The sequence below is a fragment of the Anolis carolinensis genome, chromosome 1 (assembly GCF_035594765.1).
Source record: "Anolis carolinensis isolate JA03-04 chromosome 1, rAnoCar3.1.pri, whole genome shotgun sequence".
Lineage (NCBI taxonomy): Eukaryota > Metazoa > Chordata > Lepidosauria > Squamata > Dactyloidae > Anolis > Anolis carolinensis.
Genome location: NC_085841.1, coordinates 41,775,096 through 41,795,906, shown reverse-complemented (window position 1 = coordinate 41,795,906; position 20,811 = coordinate 41,775,096). Strand labels below are relative to the sequence as shown.

The 20,811-nt window shown below is 40.5% G+C and overlaps 1 protein-coding gene across 1 annotated transcript in view; it reads right to left on the bottom strand.

The window, feature by feature from the left end:
* alk (ALK receptor tyrosine kinase) overlaps positions 1-20,811 on the bottom strand; it is an 855,459-nt gene that overhangs the window by 235,527 nt on the left and 599,121 nt on the right. The window contains exon 5 of the mRNA XM_062973134.1: positions 11,135-11,262. Coding sequence (XP_062829204.1) covers positions 11,135-11,262 — 128 coding nt within the window. The remainder of the gene's footprint in view (positions 1-11,134; positions 11,263-20,811) is intronic.

Genomic DNA, 20,811 nt, shown 5'->3' with positions numbered 1-20,811 from the left:
AAGCAAAATAGGAGCACTTCATGGGTTCAAGACTGCTGTAGATCATTAACGTTTCGAATTTTAAGTGGTATTTTATCTGAATCTATGTACTGGTGAAACACAGTCAGGGCTAATTATTATTTTTCCTTTTTTAAAACACACATATATTCTTGGGGAGTCACATTTACGTCTGAAGAACAAAATGTAATGGTGGATTTAGAATGCCTGTGTCTAGGTCTTACAAAGCAGATATCCTGTTAGCTAAGTCTAAAATAAGTAGAAGCCCCAGTCTTATTAGCTCTGAACCAAATACTGTATATTTTATAGTCAAAAGAAGTACTTTCATTTGTGCAAGCTCACTCTATCTCAAAGGTCCCTACTACACTTCCATATAAAATCCAAATTAGACTCATATAATCCAGTTCAAAGCAGATAATGCGGATTATCTGCTTTGATAATCTGAATTATATGGCAGTGTAGATGAGTTTTAAGGGTCTGAGATTATTCCTTTCTTTTGGGCAGAGTTCTGGTTTAATCTATATAAATAAAATGTGATGTTTGTCAGTGCGGGACATCATATCTTCAAAACTATTCCACTGATTGATATGAAATTTTGACACAACATAGCATTCGAACTGACAAGAGTTTTAACTCTACTCTCACAAGGCTGACCCACCTGAGAAAGGTAAAAACAAACCCCTAAGCAATGGCCAATCAGTCTCCCCCACTCTTAGCAACAGTCCTAACAAACGGCTCCTCCCTTTAGCAATGGCCAAGCACTTCCCTCCTCCCTTAGCTACTGTCATAACAGACTGCTCCTCCCCTTAGCAATGGCACAAGCAATGGCCAAGCAGACCCCACCCTTTAGCAACTGGCGTGGCCAGGGCGGGAAGGGATGGCTAAGCCCACTTTCTTGCCAGTCAGATCGACTAGGTGAGTGAGGCCTAGCAACAGAAAGGGAGTCAACCATGGAAAGGGAGTCAGGAGCAACCTGGGAAATTGAAAGCTCCTTCTGGTGTCAGATAACTCTTTTCTGCTTGAGGCAAGTGTGAATGTTGCAACTGAATGTTGAATAGCCTTGCAGTTTCAAAGGCTGGCTGCTTCCTACCAAGGGGAATCCTTTGTTGGGAGGTGTAACCTGGCCCTGATTGTTTAATGTCTGGAATTCCTCTGTTTCCTGAGTGATGTACTGGGAGCCAAATTATCAGTAATAGGGAGCAGGAGGCATATATATCCAGTTTTTAGAGTTTTTTTAAAACTGGTAGCCAGATTTTCAATAATAGGGAGCAGTAGGAGGCACTGGGGTAGCTCCCTGGGAGGAGGCTATGGCCTCTCCCAGCAGGAAAATAACATGGTTCTCTATCTTTTCCCATTGAACCAGACTGGGACACGGCAATACATGGCCAGATACACCCAGTATTTTATAAAAGTCACCCATGAAATATATATGCAAAAGGTGCTCACTTGGCATGAGATCTCTGAGGCTGTATCTACACTGCCCTATATCCCAGGATCTGACCCCAAATTATCTGCTTTGAACTGGATTATATGAGTCTACACTGCCAGATAATATGGGATAAACAGACAATCTGGGATCAGATCTTGGGATATAGGGCAGTGTAGATCCGGCCTGAGAGAGCCCTTTTGGGAGGTGTGTTGTACAGTTTTAAATGTACTGATGTGTGGGTTTGTCAAGGCTATTAAAACTCATTTATTTTATTCACTCTTTCTGGACCAAATAGAAATATCAGCACAATTTGCAGTGGTAAATCTTCACATTCCTGGCTTTCAAAGGTGTTTTGAGAGAGAATAGAGATAGATGTTCTATAACATATACATATGCGTTAAAGAGCAAAAATATTAGTGAATGGAGACATGTATCAGTCCGTGTGTCCCTTTAATGTCTTCATAAAAATGTCTTTAGATAAAAATACATTTGGATTTTCCCCATTTAAAATAACTTGCATGGGATTGATCAGAAAGACATGAGGGTGGTAAAAGGAGGATGTCCATAGGAACACACCTTTCATTTCAGTTCAAGTGTCTGTTGCTATAGCAGGAGACAACATTATGCATACATTTTCTGGATATGTTTGACATGGCTCTTCCTAATATCTGTGTCAAACAGTTATGATTGACAGCTGCACTTATTGACCAGAGCTACCTGTATTTGGATAAAAAAGCTAAATCACCTGAAAAAAGTTTTCTTTTTTTAAGAATTATTGAATTCTCCTTCCAGCCTAACTAATGGACTACTGGTAGAAGGTTGCTGGAATGTGTAGTAACAAAGCCAATGCTGGTTGGGAATTCTATGTCATTGGGGTAGAGAATCTCCTCTTGAATAGTTTAAATGTGGAAGGAGTGTTGTGATGTACACAAGCTTATGCCCCCAAGTAGATTCAATACCTTGAACATTTGAATGGTTTTACAGTTGATCCTCTGCTCCTATATATATATATATATATATATATATATATATATATATATATCTCCGCACTCCATGCAGTCATGCCGGCCACATGACCTTGGAGGTGTCTATGGACAATGCCAGCTCTTTGGCTTAGAAATTGAGATGAGCACCAACCCATCTCAATTCAGACATAACTGGACTTAACATCAGGGTGTGTGTGTGTGTGTGTGTGTGTGTGTGTGTGTGTGTGTGTATATATATATATATATATATATATATATATATATATATCTATATCTCAAACACAAATCTAGATTTGAGTCTTCTTTGGGAGAGAGATAAAGCAGGGTATAAATAATTATAATAATTAGTATTATTTTGGTATATTGTATTACTCAGGAAATGAACTCAGCTATGCCACTGTATATAATAGGATTTGAGCATCCATGAATTTTGATATCCAAAAGGGGGTTGGAGTGTCCTGGAACCAAACTCCAGCAGATAACCATGGGAGCACAATATTTTAAAGTTCAGGTGAATTTCAAACTTTAAGCTGACGGCTACTACTGCTCAGAAGTAACTTATCTCAGGCCATTGATAGATTGAAGGATTGGAACTTCTGGTGGAATAGATCTCTACTTCTTAAACTGTGGGTCCCAATCCCAAATGGGATCCCCTTAGCTCAATAAACAGTTTAACAACAGATGACACTATAGGTCATTGGGCACTGTTCTGAGTTCAAATTGTTGTTTTATATACTAGTGGTTTTATTTTGTATTATTTTATGCATTGTTTTATGCCCTTTGTGCCATATGTAAGCCCCCCCAAGTCCCTTCGGGGAGATGGAGGCGGGGTACAAAAAAAATAATCTTCTTCTTCTTCTTCTTCTTCTTCTTCTTCTTCTTCTTCTTCTTCTTCTTCTTCTTCTTCTTCTTCTTCTTCTTCTTCTTCTTCTTCTTCCACCTAGACATTTACACTAATTTATTAGCAACAACTTGTGGTGTTTACAGTGGACTCTTCAGCTATATTTCTTAAAAAGGAGAAATCAGCCTGTTTAGTAAGCCTTGTAAATCCTGATTTTTTTATTTTCATATCCATTTTATATACCTATATACTCGGGATTACATAAAGATTCCCTGGGTAGAAAAGGTCACAAAAATGATCGGGTGGAAACTAAAAAAAAGTTTAAGAAACCCTGGCATATATAAACCACAAGCTCTGGTACCTCTCTGTTACACTGATAATGTTCAATTGCACTTGTGATGCCAAACATACAACTGATGAATGAAGTCCCACTTCTAAAGTCATTTCACTTTAACAGAATAAACAGAAAGCTAATATCAATCTAGCCGAAGTGGCATTCTATGCACTGCAGCCGAGACGACATGCCACAGGGGGGAAAGTGGCCCATCCAACTGCCACAACTAGCTCCCTGATCACTGTGTAATGGGGCTGTCGTGATGCTCTGCTGCTACACATGCTGTGCTGTGAAAATATTCCAGCAAAGCAGCCCCGACAGCTGCTGGTGGACCAACAGTGAAGCCTTCCTTTGCTCGTATATACTTTGAAAGCAGAGTGCCAATTAATAGGATTACTGCTGAGGAACTTCAGATGTTAACTTTATAAAAACAACTCTCCAGAATGTGCCTTTCCAGATGCACTTGTAAGCTTGAAATCCTGAAGCTAATTGCTTCCTCTCAGACCTGCTGAGTTTGAGAAAAGATGCTTTTATCAAACACACCATACCATAAATGTTACACATATTTTACAGGCTTTGTTTCTTTGTCTCCATTTTTTTCTGAAAAAAACTCCTTCTTAGCTATGTTCAATTTACTGATGTTAAATAAAAAACAATTACTTATCATTTAGTTGTGCTTATTACTATGTACTTTAATTTAATTAAAGTTTTTTTTGTGTGAAATGATTTAGTAAATTAATTACTCAAAGATGAAAGAAAGTATTAGTAAGAAAACCATTAAATGCCATTAATAAGTCAATACATTACTCAGGAAATGAACTCAGCTTTTATTACTAGAAATTGCCATCAATTACTAAATATTGCTGTACCAATTACTGAGCTTGTGGAATGGGCAAATTATTGGGCGACTGTTAATAATGTCAGTTACAAATTATAATGGCAGAAAAGTGGTTAGTAAATTCTTTGCTCCGGGTTCACATATTAGTGGATAACATGTCAGAAAATAGCCATCCTTTTAAAAAAATATGAAGTAGGCATTGAAATGTCTTTTGCTAGGCCAGTGTCTGCCCATAAAAAAGGATGGAAGTATATTCTTTTTTTCTTCAGAAAAGGAAAAAAAACCCAATTAAACCTAAAGTCGTTTAGATACAATTGGTATTTGGCTGTATGCTGTTACCATACAATATGCTTTTTTAACATATTGTACATTATGAGATTTTACTTGCAGAATCCTTATATACTCCAAAGTATTACGCTCTGTTGTCATCATATGTCTTTAGTAAATTAATTAAGTTGGAAGCATAATGTTCTGGAAGGTTTGATCCAAAACACATTCAAGGTTAAAATGAAGTAAAACTAAGCTATGGATGATGCAAACTATAATCTTATCGATGATTAACAGATGGGGAAAAGATGCAGAAAAAGCAAAGAAAGTCAATGTAATGTCCCTTCAGCCAAATGCAGGCTTGACTTAACATAGTTGATTTCTGAGCACATATAAATCATCACTTTCTCCTGCAGGACACAATATTCCCTGACAAATGCATCCTATCTAGAGATGAGATGGAGAGATACCCTAATAGGTAGAGTTTACAATGTAAAGTCTGCCTCTGGGCAGGGCCGGCCGGAGATATTTTTTAATGGGAAGCGGGGGTGCTGAAAAGCGCCCCCGCCACCGGCCCCGCCTCCCGCGCCCTGGCCCCGCCTCCCACGCTGCGTGGGAGGCGGGGCCAGGGCGATTAGTGAGGGGGGCGGGGCCACAGTTGGCCCCGCCCCCGCCCAGCGTGTCCTGGCCCCGCCTCCCACGCAGCGTGGGAGGCGGGGCCAGGGCACGCTGGGCGGGGGGGCGGGGCCAGAGTTGGCCCCGCCTCCCACGCTACTCCCGCTTGCCCATCTGGCCTTTTCTAGCAGGCCAGAAAGCAGCGGAGGTCCCTCCAGGCCGCAATCGCGGCCTGGAGGGACCTCCACTGCTTTCTGGCCTGCTAGGAAAGGCCAGACGGGCGAGCGGGAGTAGCGTGGGAGGCGGAGCCAGCTCTGACGCCGCTCCCCCCCGCCCAGCGTGCCTTGGCCCTGCCTCCCACGCAGCGTGGGAGGCGGGGCCAGGGCACGCTGGGCGGGGGGGCGGCGCCAGAGCTGGCCCCGCCTCCCACGCTACTCCTGCTCGCCCGTCTGGCCTTTTCTAGCTGGCCAGACTGCAGTGGAGGTCCCTGTAGGCCGCGATTGCGGCCTGCAGGGACCTCCGCTGCAGTCTGGCCAGCTAGAAAAGGCCAGACGGGCCAGGGCGCACTGGGCGGGAGGCGGGGCACTGTCAGGGCGGTGCCCCGCCTCCCACCCAGCCTGACGGCGCCCCCCCGGGCCTGCGCCCGAGGCGGCGGCGTCAGGGGCCTCAATAGTGGGGCCGGCCCTGCCTCTGGGTATTGTATAGTTACCTGCACAAATACACTCTCACCTTTAGGATGACTTTCCTGTACCATGGCTGAAAGCCTTCATGTTCCCACCACCCCAGGGCATGATCATTTAGGTCCCTCCTAAAGAAGAAGATGACTTTCTCCTTCTGAGCATAGAGATTGATTTCAGATCATGGTCCCAGTTGCTGTACCACCAAAAACAAGGAGTATGAATGTGGTGGAGCCTTGAGGATACTAATGCACCAATTAACAGAGACACCAACTGTCAGCTACAGTCTCTTCCCCATTGCCTTTCAAGGGTGTTACAAATGTCCTGCTTAGGGTTTCAAATACACTAAGTACATCAGTGGACAGATTAGAAGGCCAATAGCTACAGTTTATGCCAATCCTCTGTAAACAAACCATAACAAAAGAGAAATTTCCTGCTGAAGAACAGGATGGTAACTACTGATTTTACCCTCCTCTTTCAGCTCTCCATGCCATCTTTCAAGCTATTCTAGGCTAAATTTAAGGTGGGACAGCAGACTTTGTTATCTCACACACACCCCCCCCCTTCATTTGAAAACCTCTGCTAGATTCTGGTTCCCTACACAAATGGAAATAACATTTCTATTAATTGGGGTAATGGATCTTAATCCTGTGCAATGTATGCATCACACATTGCCTCAACCACATCAAATGGTGCTTGTAAAAGAGAAAGGTTTTAGCTCAGCAGTGAGCCTAGTTTTGAAAAGTATGTGGTTGCTTTTCAGTTGATTTCAATGGATTTCTGATCAGAATAACAAGCAACATCCTATGGAAAAAGAAGAAGCTGAGATGTAACCATTGACATGTCCATAGACAATTTCCAGAAAATTATATTTGTGAGTATAGCTTCAGCTTGATTTCACTAAATGAATTTTATTTCCACACTGGCCAAACATGGTGGCAGACAATTCTTCACCATCTTAAAACAAAAATTATCCAAACAAATTTATTGTATTTTGCCACTGCAGTACAAAGTTAAGTATTGCCACTACATTATGAAGTAATATATTGTTTTAACTTGTTAAAACTGTTATACATGTTTTAGCTTGTTTAAATTATGTTAGGTTTTAAATATAGACTTGTTTTAAGCTGATCATATTGCTTTAACTTTCTTTGATATCTTTGGTAGATATAAATATTTTGATAAATATAACAAATTCATGTATAAATAAATAAATAGGAATAAAACTATCCCATCCTATTTTGTGGTTGAAACACGGATGCAGAAAATAAGATAAGGAACAGCTTTTTCCTATTATTAAAGTAGGGAGGGCAGCAAGATGTTGGCTCTTGCTTTCATCACACTTTTTTGGCACCCTTTTTTTGGCACTGGGCCTTCCCAAATGACATCTTTGGCCATCTGTGTATGTCTAAACTAGGTTCATCAGGCAAAATGTAATACATTTCATAGAACTATCTGGTGAAATAATTGCCTGGCACCACAATTTGGACCTCTTCACACAGGCTAAAAATTGATAGTGGAGATGGGTTTTTTGCTGTTTCGCCATGGAGCCTGCTGGATGCCATCACACACAGGGTGGCTCCATGGCGAAAAAAACCCTGCAGCTGCCAAAAAAAGTTGACAATGCATGACAGAAGGCTTCCTGTCTTTCCATAGAGAAAGATGGGTTAAGCAGTTTTCCTGAAGCTTCAGGATGGGGCGGGGGGGGGGGGGAGGGAGCTGGGATAGTGCGGGGCATGGGGCAACAGGTCCCCACACCCCGTGGACACGTGCCAACAACACTCCGCGATGATATTCAGAAATTCTGGCGGTGTGTGTGAAGAGGTCCTTTATCTAGCATGGAAATACGGATCAACTAGTAAGGACATATGGTTCTACTATATAGTAACTAAGCTGGGCTTCCTGTGGTGTCCCAGAATTCCTGAACCCATAAAAATATCTCCCTTTAGGTGATATGAGCATTTATTCACCATGTTCTTATCACAAAGGACTCTTAACTCTGAATACAACCAGTTGTTACTCTATCTATAGCATATTCAAAGTTGCTCAATGAACATAGTACTCATGTTCTGAATCTCAGCCAGTTCATTGTTGAATCATTCTTGTTTCCTTGGGGTTTTTTTTATCTCAAGTACTTTTCAAATGTACAAAATCTTTTAAATTCTGAAAACAGGAACACCCTGAGATTGCACACCACAATCTTACTAAGGCTTCATGAGGCCCAAGATACACTCCTGCCAGCAGTAATAACAACGAGGTTTCAAACACTGATTTTAATAGGGTTCCTCTTCCTCCCTGTCCCAATTCTCTAGCTCTCTGTTTATTTTACAGATTGTGAGATAAAAATGCTAGAAGAGGACTTTCCCAGATCCGGAAGTATAGGAGAAGTACTTCTAGCAGGTATCTCTGAGTCCAAGTAAGTCATTTTCAGGAAAGAATGCACCTTAAGCTTCTTCAGAGCAGCAGGAACTCTGCCTATGTAGACTTGTCCACAGCTGCATGGTATATGGTAGACTTCTGAAGAGGTGAAAGGATCCACCTTGTCCTTTGCTGAACATAGGAACCACCAAATGCAGCACACAAACATGAATCAAGGAATATGAAAGGTACTGCAGACTAACTCAACCAGAGAAGTCAGCCATACCAGAGCACTTGATGAACCAACCTGGACACAGCATATTATTTGAGAACACAGAAAGGCTGAACCACTCTAACAACTACCATGTCAACAGAGAAGCCACAGAAATCCACAAGCATGTGGGCAATTTCAACAGAAAGGAGGAAACCATGAACATGAACAAAATCTGGCTACCAGTATAATCAGGAGTGTAAATATAGAAAAACATTCAGAAAACAGGAATTTCAGATATGAATCAATCAGGGCCAGCTAACACCTCTCAACAAAGGATTCCCCCAGGCAGTAAGCAACCAGACCTTGAAACTGAATAGGCTAATCAAGGTGATTAATTGTCACATTCATACTTGCTTCCAACAGATAAGAGTTCTTTCTCTCACTCTGGACCTTCCACAGATATATAAACCTCCTTTGCCTAGTTTCCAGCAAACCTCACAACTTCTGAGGATGCCTGCTATAGATGTGGGTGAAAAGTCAGGAGAACATGGCTAGACAGCCTGTAAAACTCAAATCAACTCACTTTCTGGATTTGATTTTACTGCTCTGGTATTGAACACATGACACTTGAAAACAGTGTACTAGCCACCCATTAGTTGAAATGGTGTGTGTATCTCTAACCAAGACCTTTATCGTGCAATTGCAATTAAAATTTCATGGTGGTGCATCTACTGTTGGCTTCAATTTGAAAATGGTTTCCTATCATATCTTCCATATTTTTTTCTTACTAGAGAAAATCTGACAAAGTGAAAAAATTGAATCATTGTGTAGTGCATTTTTATTATGACCTATGATAGCTCCTTCTTTGGAAGTTTAAATGTATTTTGTGTAACCAAAAACTGACATCGCTGAACAACACACATCTCAAATTCAAAAGGTCAATTTCTTGAGATACTGCTTGATGAAAGATTGGTCCTATGGCCTTTTGTCTTAGTTAGATAATGTTCATTTACAGGCTGAGATTATTCTGTCAAACAAAACCTCTTCTTAAAAAGCCATTTTCCCACCCTGCCTATAATTTCTTTCTCTGCTTTTTGTGAAGTCTTGAGTTTAAAAAGTCACCAATGGAAACTTAAAAGAATACTCATGTAAAACTTCATAGTACCAGTGAAAATATGCAAAATATACTTTCATAATATGGTTTAATTCACAGACTCCCTTTGCATTTTAAACTTTGTACTAATATCTACACAATGCTGTTTTGGGAGACGCTGGGGGTGGAAAGGAACTTGGAGCAAAAAATAGCTGTCCTGACATTATTATCCAAAATACAAGAAAAATTGGGAAACTATGTAATATTCATTCAGGGTGGGAAATGTTCCTCAGGTTAACTTTCTCAAGAAGAATCTGTGGTACGAATTCCCATAATTTCCTTATTCAGCATTACCTAGTAGTATTTTTCTCACAGAGACGTTCAATGGAATAAAAAATGTTTTAGTAAATTATGAATGTAATACTCCTGTTGCAAGCCTTGAAACTATATCAGACAATTCAATTATAATCACTGTTTTTGTGTTAATGTGTTTTTTTAAAGGTAAAGGTAAGGTTTTCCCTTGACATTAAGTCTAGTCATGTCCAACTGGGAGCTGGTGCTCATCTCCATTTCTAAGATGAAGAGCTGGTGTTGTCCGTAGACATCCCCAAGGTCATGTGACTGCATGGAGCACCCTTACCTTCCCACCAGAGTGGTACCTATTGATCTACTCACATTTGCATGTTTCAAACTGCTAGGTTGGCAGAAGCTGGAGCTAACAGTAAAAGCTCACTCAGCTCAGAGGTTTAACCCGCTGTGCCACCAGGTGCTTCTCTAGAGCCCTAAAATTCTACCTGTTTTTTTAAACAGCACTATGGACCAGTTCACTTTTGCCATGTTCACCACTGACATTTGTCTCCTTATAGAAGCTGGGGAGAATTTCTTTACAAGATGTTTAATTGTGAATACATAGTTAATATTTCAGGTATTCAAAGTGTGAATAAGGTAGAATGTGGCAGACAAGACAAAGAATATCTGGAAAAAAAGTTGAGAAATGGTAGATATTTGTATAGTAATGCTAGATGCCTTTAAGGGGAACTGTCATGGAAAGAGAATAAAATATTCCAGATCATAAACAGTATCTGATGAAACAATCAGAATCCGTGATATGAGATTACCCATGGATATTCCTTATTTGTTGCAATTATTTCTGTCCTGCCTTTCTATACTTATGAAATCAAATGGCACCTGACACTAAAGCTACAACAATTAGAAAGATAAAGCATATAAAAACAATTAACACCCCAAAACAATCCAAAAATATAAAACATATAAAACTCACTAAAACCCAAAATAGCACCATTTTGCAATCAGATTTGACTGTTTTGTTTTGAAAACACTGATATACACAGGAGTGGTGGAGTTGAGGTTATGATGAAGATTTTAAATGAAGGGAGAAAGTTCCAAGCATTTATATAGTCAGAATTTTATACCAGAAATTTCAAATTGAGGGAATATATTAGAATGAACAACAAAAACATTTACCTGTGCTGCAATTCTTCATTGCAAATGAATCAATGGCAGCAACACTTCTGTTCCCACTAGCAATATATTCCAAGAAGACTCGGAAAGGTTTCTCAAGGTGCCCAACTCTTTCCTGGACAAGCATCCAGCTGTTTGCATTGCAGAGCAAGAAAGAAAGAACAGAGGACAAAAATGGTAAGAAAAACATTGAGTTTGCAAGAGGCACAATTCCAGAAGCAATTGTTTCATATCTACCTTTCTGCTGTTTTTACCCTTACACAACTATTTGTTTTCTTTTTTATACAAAGTCAAAATAAAAGAACAAAAGTTTCTGGAGAGTAGGGATATTTACAGAAATGGAAATTGCCATCTCTAACTGCTTGACTTAAAAGTGATACAACTTTTGTGTGCTTGTGTATGTTCTCATAAATGGAGTTATGAAACATATAACACACAGTCATATTTTAAATACTGCAGTCCTCACCAATTCTCTAGCCCAGTGGCCCTCAAACATTTTAAGCAGTGGGCCAGTTCACAGTCCTTCACACTGTTGAGTGCAAATATTTGTAGTGCAAAAAACCATGAAAGAGCAATGCAATATTGAACATGGAGAACAATTTTAACCAACACAAACTTACAAGTATTTCAATGGGAAGTGAGGGCCTGCTTTTGGTTGATGAGATAGTCGAATTAATTAGGATTGTCGATGGGTGTGTTCTAGTTATTTCAGACTTAGGGCAACCGTAAGTCTAAAGTTTAGGATGGAAGCCAGGTAAATGACCTTGCCACATCCAGCCCACAGACCTTAGTTTGGGGACCCTGCCCTAATCTATTTGCATCTGTTACTCAGATTCAAAAATGTACATTTATCTCTGTGATCTTGTTGCAATTACTACCCATATATCTTGAAAGCATTTTGCTTCACTCAGGCAAACAACATCTCCTCCTGACACCAATATGAGCTTTTACATTAAGCAGGCCATTTACCTTTTGAGTTATGCACAGATTTCATTTTTTTAAAAAGCAAGCCACTGAATGAATGGACCTGCACATCCAGGGTCATGAACCTAGATGTGATCATGCATGCTATAAAAACCAGTAAGGAATATATTCTGCCCTTTGGAACTACTTAAGGACAACAAAATTGCCATCTGAATGACTTATGGGTCAGGAATACTGCCTGAAAAAATGCTTCATTTACATCATCAGCATTTTTTAAAAAAATGTCTTGGAGAACAGAAAAAAACACTAAACTTAATGAATGGATTAATTCCCTGGTATAAAGAACTATTAAAATATAGTAAGATCTGAAGTTGCCTCCTCACTTCCTATCCCTTGGACTGTTTTACATTTCTAATCTCTTCTGGGTCACCAAATAGAGAAAAGAAAGCCACATAACATAAGATTCCTTGTTTAGCTCACTGCAGTGGAACATTGAGAACAAACAAAAGAGCAGGTGCTTGGGAAAGAGTGCAAGAAAACTGCAGCTGAAATTTAAAAACAAAAACAGCTCCATGAACAAAAATCTCATTGTGTTTCCATGAGTTGCTTTCAGAGATCACCATCAGACAGTTGTGGATGAATAGTCCAAATATTTCAAGTAAATTTGAGAGGCAAGAAAGAATATTTTTCACAGTTAGTTTTATAGCCATCACCTGAAGCTAAATGCATTCTGTATTAAAACTAACCTCCTTTTCTTCCATGTTTCAAACACATTTCTCTTCATCTATGATTTCATATCCCTGTTATATGATCACTCAAGGAGGTCATTCAGTTATTTCACTTGATTAACTTCTCTATTTTGGATTCTAGTTTCATACGTTATAAAAGCTTCATTTGTATTGAAGTTAGTCTGGGAAGACCAAGGTTCAGACTACTCCCACCCTTTTGATCCACCTCCATGACATGTTTGAAAATTAAACACATACGGCACATCAACACTGACCTGTTATGTCAAAGAGGGGTAGGGGGGCAAATCAGCTCTGTGGCAGTGGTACGATTCATGGAGCTGATTTGGGTTAACATGGGTCAATACCTTTAATGTGGTTTTGAACTACATTAACAAAAGTTGAGGGATGTCCAAATTTTCCATGAGAATCTGGAGCAATCTGAAAATTTGGGCTCATGTAAACAATTGGGTTAGTTCTTTGATGAAAATGGCCACAACTTTTTACATAGCTGGCTTTTATTTCCTTGGCTCAGGTGGTCCAGGAACATGGGATGGCACTCATGGTTCCCCTCCAATTCTTGAATTGACTGGGGCACAAGGATTATCAGAGAAGGGAGGGGGGGGGGAAGAAGAAGGCAATTCCTCCTCTCCCCCTCCCCCAGCTGATGTCACTCCAGAATGAGCCATGGACACTAGCCCTGTTGCACATGATGGCCACCGCTACAATAAGAACAGGAGGGGGCGAGTAAGGGTGCTATCCAGCAATGTTTAACTGGGTTTGGTGCCACTGGACAGTTTGGACTCCTTCCCACCTCTATAGTGGCCAGGGGCTAGCAGTGGAAATCATCCTCTTGCTGATCTGGAAATTGACACTCTATATTGGTTCCAGGATAAAGAGTAAATGTAGATGTTCTCTTGATTAAAAACCTTTTCTGGCTGCTGATATGCTACCGAGCCCAATTCAAAGTGCTGGTCTTGACCTATAAAGCCCTAAACGGTTCTGGCCCAATTTACTTATCCGAACGTATCTCCTCATATGAGCCATCTAGATCCCTAAGATCATCTGGAGAGGCCCTGCCCTCTGTCCCACCTGCCTCGCAGGCGGGGCTGGTGGCAACGAGGGACAGGGCCGTCTCGGTGGTGGCTCCCCGGCTGTGGAACACCCTCCCCACAAATATCCGACAAGCCCCAACTCTTCTGGGTTCAGAATGGCTGTGAAAACATGGCTGTGTGCACAAGCTTTTAACGAGTAATACGATAATGTCGACATGTCGGATTGAAGGCTGAAGCATGAGGTTTTTAGACAAATGGATCTAATTTACATATGTTTTAATTGTTATAATGTATTTTAATGATTATTTTTATAGTTTTAATTGATGATATGTACTGTTTTTGTTTTATTATTATGTTCTTGGCATTAAATGTTGCCAACTGTTCTAAGCCGCCCTGAGTCCCCCCGGGTGAGAAGGGCAGGGTATAAATGCTGGAAATAAATAAATAAATAAATAATCCATTGGAAGTTTTAAAACAAAGACTGGATGATGATGATAATTTATTACCCACCACTTCTTGTGGCCTGAGGCAGGGCACAACATAATTAAAACAATGAGCTAGAACAAATCACCATTAAAATACATATAACAAATACACATAGGTAATATGCAGCTTAAAATTTACCGATAAAATGCAGGTTAAAATTCACAAATTAACATTGACTGTGTAGGCCTGTTCGAAGAGATGGGACTTCCATTGTGTCTTGAACTCTAACAACTGATTTAGCTGTTGGATCTCTTTTGGCATCTCGTTCCACAGCCTTGGGGCTGCTAATGAAAAGGTCATCTGGGTGACTGTTGCCAGTCAGATTCTGGCTGACTGGAATAGCCCCCCCACCCCACTTCGAGGATCTAAGTGTATGGGGCAGATTGTACAGGAAAAGGTGATTCTGTAGATAACCTGGACCCAAACCATATAAGGCTATAAAAACTTTGTCCTTTGCCCAGAAACCAATTGCCAAGCAGTGGACTGACTTTAGTATAGGCGTAATATGCTCACTCCTGGATGTTCCTGTAACTAGTCTGGCTGCCATGTTTTGAACTAACTAGAGTTTCTGAACTTGATAGAGGTAGCCCAATGTAAAGCACATTACAGAAGTCCAACCTTAAGGTCACCCATGTGGATTGCTATCAGTCAACAATGGTATAGCACATTCAAAATTCTATGGCTCGGAAAGGGCTAGAATCCATAACTGGATGAAATGCAACTCATCAGATGGTCTCCTTTCCCTGCCATACTCTGCTTGCTGTCCCCTTTCAGGATGGAGCACATTACACAACGTACATGTACTTCCAGCTGGACTCCATCGGGAAAGGGTAGAGCAAGCGGTGTATGCCACTGCAACACGGGAAGTTTCCGGTATTGTCTTCAGGAAAATGGGGGGGGGGGGGGGGGAGAAGCTGGGCAGTGACACTTTTCCCCATGGGATGGGGTCTCAGGTAAGTCATAAGATACAGGGTGTGGAGTGACAGGTTCTCCACACCCCCTGCCAGGTCCCTAGTCACAACTAGAGTAGATCCAGCGAAGCAATGAGATTCACATAAATGGTTTACTATTCAGCTTTGGATTAACTGGGTGTTTTCGAGTTGGCATCAGGGATTGGGTTTAAACCTAAAACATTTGAGTTGACTACCTCAAGTTTAGTGTGATAACCTACACCATTATTAAAAATTGGAAATGTCTCCAGGAAACTTGACTTTCACAAGATGGATACTCCTCTCTGCGCAGCTATGCTGCCTGAGATAAGAATATGATCTACAGGTTACAAATAGACCTGTGGAGCTCCAAAGACCATGGAGTTTCAGTTTTTCCAAGTTTTTTTTTTAACCCACCTTTGTCAGCGACTCTTAAAAATCTTCCAAGAAAAGCTGCGGGATCCAACTCACTCGGACAGCCTAATAGAGAATTATTCCTTCAGAAGCAGGGCCTGAGCTAGCTTTGAAAGTGATTTACAGTGAAACACAAGAGCATCTGTGTGTCCTGTGAAACATTTCTTACCATTTCCAAGACAGATGGATTTTAATTCCAGGTACACGGTAGCCCTGGAAAATGATTTCTATTTCTTTTTTACCCCTAACCTCCTGGCTAAATATGTCAAGAGTTTTAGGAATTGCTTTTCTGAGTTACTGGTGCAATAAACTTTACTTTCAAATTCTCTGGCCTCCCATAGTTTACCACAGAAACTATATTAAACTTTCAGAGCTGATGCCAAGCAGGTGTTTTATGTTGCTGGAATTCAGGATAGTGGAAGGCCCACTTGGGGCCAGGTTAATTTAAAAATCTGCTGCATGAGTATCTTGAAACATGAAATGAGTGAGCCATATGAAAAGAAAGGGTGGTTTTTAGTCCAATTTCTGCAAAGCAGATACCTGCACCTCACAATTAAAACTTTTCTCTTTCCAAATAAGAAAGAGTAACTTTGCCTGTCCCTTTTCTTTGGATATCTATGTAGGGAAGGAAATATCAGCCCCACAATATCCTCCCAGATGAGACACAAGGCTAGGTTGAGCCTTGAAACTGAACAGGAAGGCAAACAGAAAAAAACAACTCCGGCCAAAGGAACTACCAAACACAATACTAACAGCACTGGTCAAAATAGAGTTTATTTCAAGTATCAGTATTTTATGGCACTTTAGAACTACAAAAAAAGACTATGGATCTCATCACAACAGTTCCTGAGCTCCTGGCAGGGGCTGTGGAAAGCCCATTGCTCTATGCCTCGCATCACCCAACTTACTCCAACCCCCATATCATGGGGAGAAGTGTTGTCATCCAGTTTCCCACCATTGCTGGCAAGGCAACCCGGGAAGGCTCCCGTGTTTCCATGGCAGCAGCATATGCCACCTGCTCTCCCCTTTCTGGGCGGAGTCTGATCAGAAGTACACATGTGTCGTGTAATGGGCTCCATCCTGAAAAGGGAGAACAAGCGACCTATGATGGGTCAAGTAGCCCATCTGATGAAATAGAAAGTGTGCAGAAGCAATATCTAAAGCATATGTAGCAATCCTTATTGAAAGTCTATGTGACCAGCCCAGAATGGAGACACCGTTTATTTAGTGTTTATTATGGTGTTCTGAGGGCCTGGCAGTGTAGCTGTAACATCAGATGGAGGGTGTTCCTGGGCACATGATATTGCAGTTACAGCATTTCTAGCATAGCACAAATGGCAGAATGTGGCAAAACAATAGAGGCCATGGGTGAAATGTCAGGCATTATCAAAATGGAGTTGTTCAGGTAAACTAAAACAGATTAAAGAATTAAATCTTTAATTCTTATTTCATGCTGCTCTGCTCAATCGCATAGTCATTTCCGACTCATCGTAAACTCATGGACCAGTCTGCGCCAGAGCTCCTTGTCGGCCGTCGCCACCCCCAGTTCCTTCAAGGTCTTATTTCATATCAATATTTTAATTGCGGTATTTTGCTAAATGCTTACATGACATTTTAAGTATAGTTCACTGCTGGTGTTACTGCTATGCTAGAAATTTGGAGGAGGAGGGCTAAAAGGAAATTCCATTGGTCACAGGATTCTTATTTGGGGAGGCAATTTCGTTATTTTCTTTCCCTATAGTTACATCTCTGGCACCCCAAACCCACAAAAATCTCACAAAATGGAACTACACTAGTATAGATTCTGGTCGTACCTCTCAGATAGGTTTCACATGGTGGTACTTGAGGATAGCTTCTCCTCAAAAAAGGAGCTGTTATGTGGTGTCCCACAAGGTGCCGTTCAATGCTATTTTATATAAGCCGTTCCATGCCTTTAAAACAGCCTCATCTAAAGATAGCATGTCTTTTCTGAAGTAATGCCTGGAGGAGGTAATGAGTTGGATGAGAAAAAACAAATTGAAACTGATCCAGACAAAACAGAGGTGTTTGCCATCAAGGGTCCTAATCAGGGGATGAAGGTGTGTCAACCAGTTTTGAGGAGAGGGGGCAGGATATAAAGATTATTATTATTATTATTATTATTATTATTATTATTATTATTATTATTATTATATTGTATGACACAGCAAACAAGATAGATATGCTGGATTTCGTATCACAAAATCACAAGTCGAACACTTCCCAAGTGTCTAGGACTGTGTGATGTATTTTCGGATGATGCACGCAGATCCCAGTACGGTGGCCTTTTGCAGTTGGCAAATCAAAATTTTGTCAGTGTCTATTGTTTCCAAATGCCGGCTGAGATCTTTTGGCATGGCACCCAATGTGCCCATCACCACCGGGACCACCTGTACTGGTTTCTGCCAGAGTCTTTGAAGTTCAATTTTGAGGTCCTGATAGTTTTTCCTGTTGTTTTTTGTCAATGTGACTGTCACCTGGGATGGAGACATCAATGATCCAAACCTTTTTCTTTTCCACAACTGTGATGTCTGGTGTGTTGTGTTCCAGAACTCTGTCAGTCTGGATTCGGAAGTCCCACAGTATCTTTGCATGCTCAGTTTCCAATACTTTTGCAGGTTTGTGATCCCACCAGTTCTTTACTGCTGGGAGGTGGTACTTTATTATTATTTATTGTATTCAATTCTGGAGATGCCACCCTTGCTGAGATTCACTATCTGAATAATCGTTTTTGGATGCAGCTGTTTCCCATGCACTCTTATCTCTCTTTGTTTTGAAATAACAGAAGGCCTGTAGTTCATGGGGATGATGAAAACATGACAATTTTGAGTAGCAGAATGTTCCCTTTGAAACTGAAATTCCAAAGGAGCAGAAAACACCTTGCTTTATAGCTAGATGGGGTGGAGGGCATTTTGTGTGAGCTGCTGTGTTAACTATTCATGTTTTCATCAGATTTCTATTAGATGCGTTTCTCTACTCTTTGTGAGAATGCTTGTTTTATGATAACACTGGTGAAAAGCTATGGAAAATGCTCTAAAACATTACAATTCTCAGTTATATTTTATTTTATTTCCACAGAATTAGAGTGCCTTCCATCCACATACTATCCAGACCTGGATCTTAGCACTGCTGCATGAGATACCTTCAGGTGATAAATCATACACCTTCCATTTGTACATTCTGAACTTAGCTACTATTGTTGTTAAATGAATGTCTATTATCAGTAACATCAACACAATGTTCTCACTCTAAAATGACTGAGGGATTCCTAATATGGAAAGGACACAACATTCCCTTCAAATCTGATGCTGGATTAGCACAAAGCAATGCTGGACCCTTTGGTCATTCATCCTCATCAAGTGTAAAAGAAAGCAAAGTTCAGATGTGCAGCAAAACAGTAGAGATGTACAACAGTGGCATGACAACAAAATAATGCATGATGAGAAGTAGTTTCCTATCAACATTTTGTAACATTCAAGAGATGTAAAATAGAGTGAAGACAAAGTAAAGCAACTGGGTTCAAAACTGGAGAGGATTACTGCATTTTTGTAGTTGTATAGAAAAAGAGATTATGTATGCCAGAGTCCACATGTGTATCTTTTAGACAGCTGTTAAGGATAGAACAACTCTTGCTTCCTTTGCATCTTGTCTCCATAGAAAGTAAGTCGACTGTAGGGACATCTCCATGGAATTCACATTATAACAGTAGTTAATTCAAACTCATTAATGTTTCATAATTTGGAACTAAAACAGCTGTGCAAGTTTTATGCTTTTAGAGTCGGGAGAAACAGGGTGATGTAGTTTCACTATGAATTTAGATAGTAGGATTTGACTCTCCCCAGCCATGAAAACCCTTTGGTTGATCTTTTTTGGAGTACTTTGCTTGAGTGTTTCTGCATGGCAAGGAGAACTGGATGGCCCTTGTGGTCTCTCCTAGCCCAATGATTCTATGATATTAAGTCATATTCTCTCAGCCTGCACTTTTGAAAAAAATCTTGCCAAGAAAATCTTGTAACAGGTGCACCTTAGAGTCACTGTAAATTAGAAAGGAACATAACAAGTTACAGAGACATTTTGATTATTTTTCTAGAATTCTAGAAGAGAATTTCAGAAGTAAAATGAACTTCCCAAAACAAAAACAAACGGTCCTAAAGAAAACCATATTGGATCTCTCACTACAAGCTAGAATGACTCAACTGAGACTATCCTACTTTGGGTATGTTATCAGATAATCCAAGAATTACGGTATTATCAGATAATTCACTGGAAAAGACTATAATACTGAAGAAAGTTGACATCTGTAGAAAAATAGGAGAAACACGTTGTAGGTATGTTGCAGACAATGCAGGCCTGTTAACAATATGCTCTTTTGGAGATTTCTCATTCATGGGGTTACCATAGATTGCAGTCAGTTTAGTGCCACACAACAAGTGCATGATTATCTTCATCAATGACAGTGATTAAGGAAAAACCAGCTGTTCACAAATGATAGAATAAAGGATTTCTTCCTTATCAAAGATAGTGTTCATTTCCCTCGCCATCAGAAATAAAAATGCAGAATATAAAGGTGAAAATCCTAGATTGAACACCAGGAGCAAAACCTTTCCCCATACATTGCTCCATTAAAGAAGCCCCACGGGGCCCCACAGGATTTGGCAGCTGGCTGGTTTTGATGGGGCATAAGAGACAATAAGCACATATGTCACAGCTGGATGTCTGTGCAAGTCTAGTCATCAAAGAACCCTCCTTTTCTCTTTTGAGTCCCAGACAGCAGAACTCCAGAGGACAATTGCATCTAAAAAAGAGAGTAGAATCAAAGCTTTCTTTGAAGGACACTATTGTACAGTGATTGATAAAACACTGACATTTCAGATACTCAACTTTGCAAAAGCTAGAGGTTACAATAATTTGAGCACTGGTTTGGTGTTATATTTTGGGAAGTTTAAGTCCCTAAATCTTGAATAATATAGGAAAAATAAAGATGCTTCCTAAGGACCTTATCACATTAGACCAGCGGTTCTCAACCTGTGGGTCCCCAGGTGTTTTGGCCTACAACTCCCAGAAATCCCAGCCAGTTTACCAGTTGTTAGGATTTCTGGGAGTTGAAGGCCAAAACATCTGGGGACCCA